Source organism: Populus alba, chromosome 2 (assembly GCF_005239225.2).
Source record: "Populus alba chromosome 2, ASM523922v2, whole genome shotgun sequence".
NCBI classification, from domain to species: Eukaryota; Viridiplantae; Streptophyta; class Magnoliopsida; order Malpighiales; family Salicaceae; genus Populus; species Populus alba.
The window spans coordinates 10,942,130-10,947,084 of NC_133285.1; the positions used below are offsets into that span (position 1 = coordinate 10,942,130).

Here is a 4,955-nt window from a genome sequence, read left to right on the forward strand (position 1 = left end):
AAAATTTACCCGGTCGAACCCGGCGACCCAGTCAAGACCTGATAACTTGGTCAAAACCTGGAACCCAGATCTTGGACCGGGTCGGCCACTGGACCAGGTCTTAAAACTATGCTTACAATACTTGATATGATCACTACATTCAAAAAAAAAAAAAAAAACCCTCCAATACTTTATCAATTATCTCAATTTAGAGTCGGAATAATTATTTCTTGAATGAAAATTGTATAGGAGAATTGAATGATCGAGGTCTCTTCGCCCTTCTTTTTTCCTTTTCTTCTAGAGAATCATTGAGCTATAACCCAATGATGAGTTTTCGGAAAATCCTAGCAAAGAGAATACTAGAATAGGCCTATAAAGTAAAATAATTTGCGAATAAACGACCGATATATGTAGACTTTATGCACATGAATCTCATTGAATTCAAGCTCGAACAGAAATCACGACACCTTAGAAGCAGGATTCAACTTGACACGTATAGATGCCGGCTACATGGACAACATATCAGGGCCGTGAGCTGCATGAGGAGATGCTTTTCCCCACTATATTCATATTCATAAACGTGTTATGCTCTCTTTGCTATCTATATATTTGAACCTAAGGTGGCGGCTTCATTAGCTTTACATCTCCAAAAATGGTCAGAGGAGCTGCCTCTAGCTCTTCATCATCTTTCGAAAGCAGCAGCTACCCATCTGTCTCCGGCGAGTCTTCTTTCCCTCAGGGAAAGAGGGACCTTAGCACAGATCTAAGGCTTGGACTTGGCATATCAACCTCTCGACAGGACAACCCTTCTACACCAAGGTACACGTGTCTCTAATTAATTATTCAATAAACCAATAGTTCCCATTTGAAGAAACTTATCGGTAATCTTCTTAAATTATTAATTTTTGGTGATCTCATACGATTCAATCCAGTGAGCAGCTATCGGATTGGCCGCCGATCAAGCCGTCTCCGGGGAAGGCAGTAACATCAGAAGAAAACGAGTACAGTAGTTCCACCCTATTCGTCAAGGTGTACATGGAAGGCATTCAAATTGGAAGGAAACTGAACCTATTAGCCCACGATGGTTACCATGACTTGATACAGACTCTTGACCAAATGTTCAACACTAGCATTCTCTGTTAAGTGTCTTCTTTTTCCGTTGATCCATTTCCATAGCAATACAATTTTATTTTATTTTTATTAATCGAGAGTATGTAATAATCAAGCTGGAGATGATCAAGCAGGGCCTGAAATGGATGTTGAACATTCCGGGAAATGCCATGTGCTGACATACGAAGACCAAGAGGGCGATTGGTTGATTGTTGGGGATGTTCCATGGGAGTAAGTTCCTTCGTTTCAATCTTCTTCTTTGTTTTAATCATGAACCATTCTCTGTTGACACAAGGAAGCAAGAGAGCAGCTACAAACATAATAAATGCCTTAATATTAATTTATTTTCTTTAATTTGTAGGGTGTTCTTACCTTCTGTGCGGAGATTGAAGATCACCAGGGCAGACAGCCTATGATTTTGGTTCATGATTCATATACAGTCTCCTCTTCTCCCTAGACATGCACTTGTATATGGTGAATCGAAAATAAATAGGTAGTGGACAGCTAGGTAACTCCATATGAATATGTTGAGGATGATAGAACAAAAGTTGGTCTTTTGTTGTAAATTAAGGATTTTCAGAGTTCATCGTATTCTTTGTCAATTGATATGATACCACTTGCTACTTGCTATTATAAAATTCTTTTTTGAGAAAGTATATTATTAGTATTCCTCATAGGATATACTTTTCCTATTATTATGTTATAAATAGCCTTACATCAATTGCTACTTTACCGAGTTAAATTAAGAGTGTGGAAAAAAAATTAAATCTTACTACTCCTAGCAAAACTGTTTAATCTATTTAATTTCGCGCGAAACTGGGGGAGAATGATGAAATTTCTTCCATAGTTTGGCACGCCCTAAACCTATCTTTTTTATACAAGTAACCATATCTTGTGTAGTGCTTAGGCTAGTGTGGCCTTAAAAATCATTAGCTATCAAATTTATATATTTTCAAACGCTGGTAAATATTATGAAAAAAAAAGCGATCATTTCATAAATCAAACCCAATTTTGATGAGTAATTTGGTGTCGAGAAGCTACTGGTATAGTGAATATCTAGTTTATCTACCCATATTTTTACTGCAGGTTACATATAAATTTTTTGAGATGTAAAAAAATCCAGTCATGATAGGGTGGGCTGAACCTAAAAAGCTAGATGCATGGGCCTAACAGAGACCCACACACCTAACCTATTTTTTTTTTTAATATTTTTTTGCATTTTATTGAGCCAAGACACTATTTTGTTCTAAAACACTTGAAATAATATATTAAACTTGTTTTTTTTTGTTAGTTGAGAAACAAATTTGGCACCTTCAAGTCTCGAACTCGCAACCTCATGTTATTTTCACGCTTTAACCATTGAGCTATGACGTGTTCTTGTAATCAATCAATTAAAGAAAAACGAATCTTGTAACTAATCGATATGAAAATATATATTAACCAATTTTTGTTCATATGAACAATAAAATCGACTCTTATCATTTTAGTTGTGCTTATAATAAATATTTAGTGTGTTTAGTTCTAAATACAATACTTAAGTAATTTAGTTATGTTAAGTTGGGTTTAAAATGATGTACAATAAAGTAGAGATTACACATCTTGGAAAACATGGTAGGATACAGGAGAAATGAGACTAATTTATGTTTGGTTTAGTAGATAACAAGATTGATTGCCCGCACTATACCTTTACCTTGGGCTGACCTAAATTCTCCTAGCATAAAAAATATATTTAGGCATGGTATTATTTTCAAAGGAGCAAAAAAAATAAAATATATATGATATAAGAGTTATTGATTTGACTAGATTTAATAAAATTAGTTAATTTAATAATATGATTCTTTAAAAAAAGACATTGACAACAAATAGAGTGAAGAATTTTTTTTTTTGGCAATAATTAACTATAAAAAATGAGTTGGCAAAATCATACTCGAAAGAAGAAGAAAGAAAAACTCGTTGGAGACTGATCATCTCTCACCATAGACACTGCCCCACCATCGAAAAGAGTTCACCAAAACTATTCTAATGCCACTGTAAAATGTTGCTTGACAACACTAAAAGTAGCCACATGAGCCGTTAGAGCAATAATCTAGAAAGCAAACCAAACAAAATATCCTGAAGTGAATATCTTATGCTTATATTTAATCAATTAATTTAATATAATTCAAAAATAAAATTTTTTTTTTAAAAAAAAACTAAATTTAACAAAGAACTAAAATAAATAGACCCGTGATGACTCAATTCATTTTTAAAAATAATGAAAAATCCTATATTTTTGTAGAATAAGAAGAGAATGTAGCAACTTTAAGGGTTTTGTATTTTCCATTTTATCTCTTTAAAACAACCCTTAAGTGTTTCACATGTTTTTCCTTAATTTTGCTATATACTAAATGTTATATAAAAAAAAAAAACAACACAATTTTTATAAGGAAAGGTCCAAATGCTCCATTAGTTAGCTTAAATAGCATAACTAGAAACTTGTAACACCCTTTATGCATTCTAAAAGCATTTATGAGGATGTCTTATGGCCTCATTTTAATTTGGTGGTATCCTAATCTTAAATCTAGTTTAGAAAAATAGTGTAATCCCCACGACTTATTCAATAACTCTTATACTATAGTTATATGAAACTTCTTTTTGATAGTCTCGTTATTGAGATTTTGATAGTCTATCCACATCCTCCATGACCCATCTAAATTTCTCACCAGGAGAATTGGTGAAGAAAATAGGCTTTAGTTGGGTCTTATTGTTTTCAAATCTAATAGTTTATCTGGTTTGTGGTTTATAGTAAGTTTATCTGGTTTGGTAGCTCTACCTTAAACTGGAGCTCGGTCTTCATCCTCTATATTTATAGAACTAACCCCCTGGCTTTAATTTTCAGTTCTCGAATAAAACTAAACTTACAATTAATTTTAGATTTTTGGACACTAGACTCTTTAATGTGGACTTGGAGCCCATTGAACTGAAATTCCATGGTCAGATATTAAAAGTCCTAAAAAAAAAGCCCTAGGCCTTTTAACCACCAGATCCCAACACCACATCACATCTCTTTAATTGGATAACCAAGGCCTATGCTTGAAATTGAGTTGCTTAGGTTTCAAATTTAAACTTGGAATAACTCCTTTCACTTTGGATTCTAGTGTTGTGGGTTATTTTTACCTCAATTGGTTTGTGATTTTCCACTTCAATCCACACTTTCTTAGTAATCTTTAAGTAGATAAAGTTGTGGGTACTTCTATTATCCACAAAGATTGTAATGGATTGGTTATTGGTATAGGCATTAACCTTCATGGTTCTTAGATAACATGTAGGGATATCTCAGTTTTCTCACTAATAACAATAAGATTTCTAAATCAATTAAATCCCTAATATTGGTTAAATCCTATTTGCTTTGTTCCTCCTCACATTCTTTAATTGGAAACAATTTTAGACCTCCACATTTATGTCACAAGTTCCATTTGCTATTATATTTAAAGCAAATACATTTTTTTTCATTTTTTTTTTCTTAAGTTAGGCCTCAGATAACTTCTAAATGAGAAGATTAGGCATATGTTCTATTCTAGGTTGACCTAATTGATTGATCTTCTCAAGTGACCCGTTTATATTACGCCTCCAACTTCTTTGCATGATGAAAATGTTCTCTTCATGTATTCTTGCAAGAACATAGGTTGAAATAAGGTTTTGAGGGTTTAACATCCTAGCTTAACCTAATTGTTTTCTTTAATACCTCTTAAAAACAAACTTTAACAATAGGAGTTTGATAATACACGGGCTATGTGGGAAACTATCTCAATTAAGACATATAAGTCTTAAATAATTTTTTTTATGAGGATTTGTTTTAGGAAAATTAAAAAAAAAAGGTTGGCCCT

General features: G+C 33.1%; 1 protein-coding gene across 1 annotated transcript; it reads left to right on the top strand.

The window, feature by feature from the left end:
* The first annotated feature begins 467 nt into the window (after window positions 1-467).
* Window positions 468-1,745, top strand: LOC118044480 (auxin-responsive protein IAA4). The gene is made up of 4 exons (XM_035052769.2): window positions 468-798; window positions 912-1,117; window positions 1,224-1,320; window positions 1,451-1,745. Exons 1-4 carry the CDS (start codon window positions 632-634, stop codon window positions 1,503-1,505), a joined length of 525 nt encoding a protein of 174 aa, XP_034908660.1. The 5' UTR covers window positions 468-631; the 3' UTR covers window positions 1,506-1,745.
* The last annotated feature ends 3,210 nt before the right edge of the window (window positions 1,746-4,955 follow it).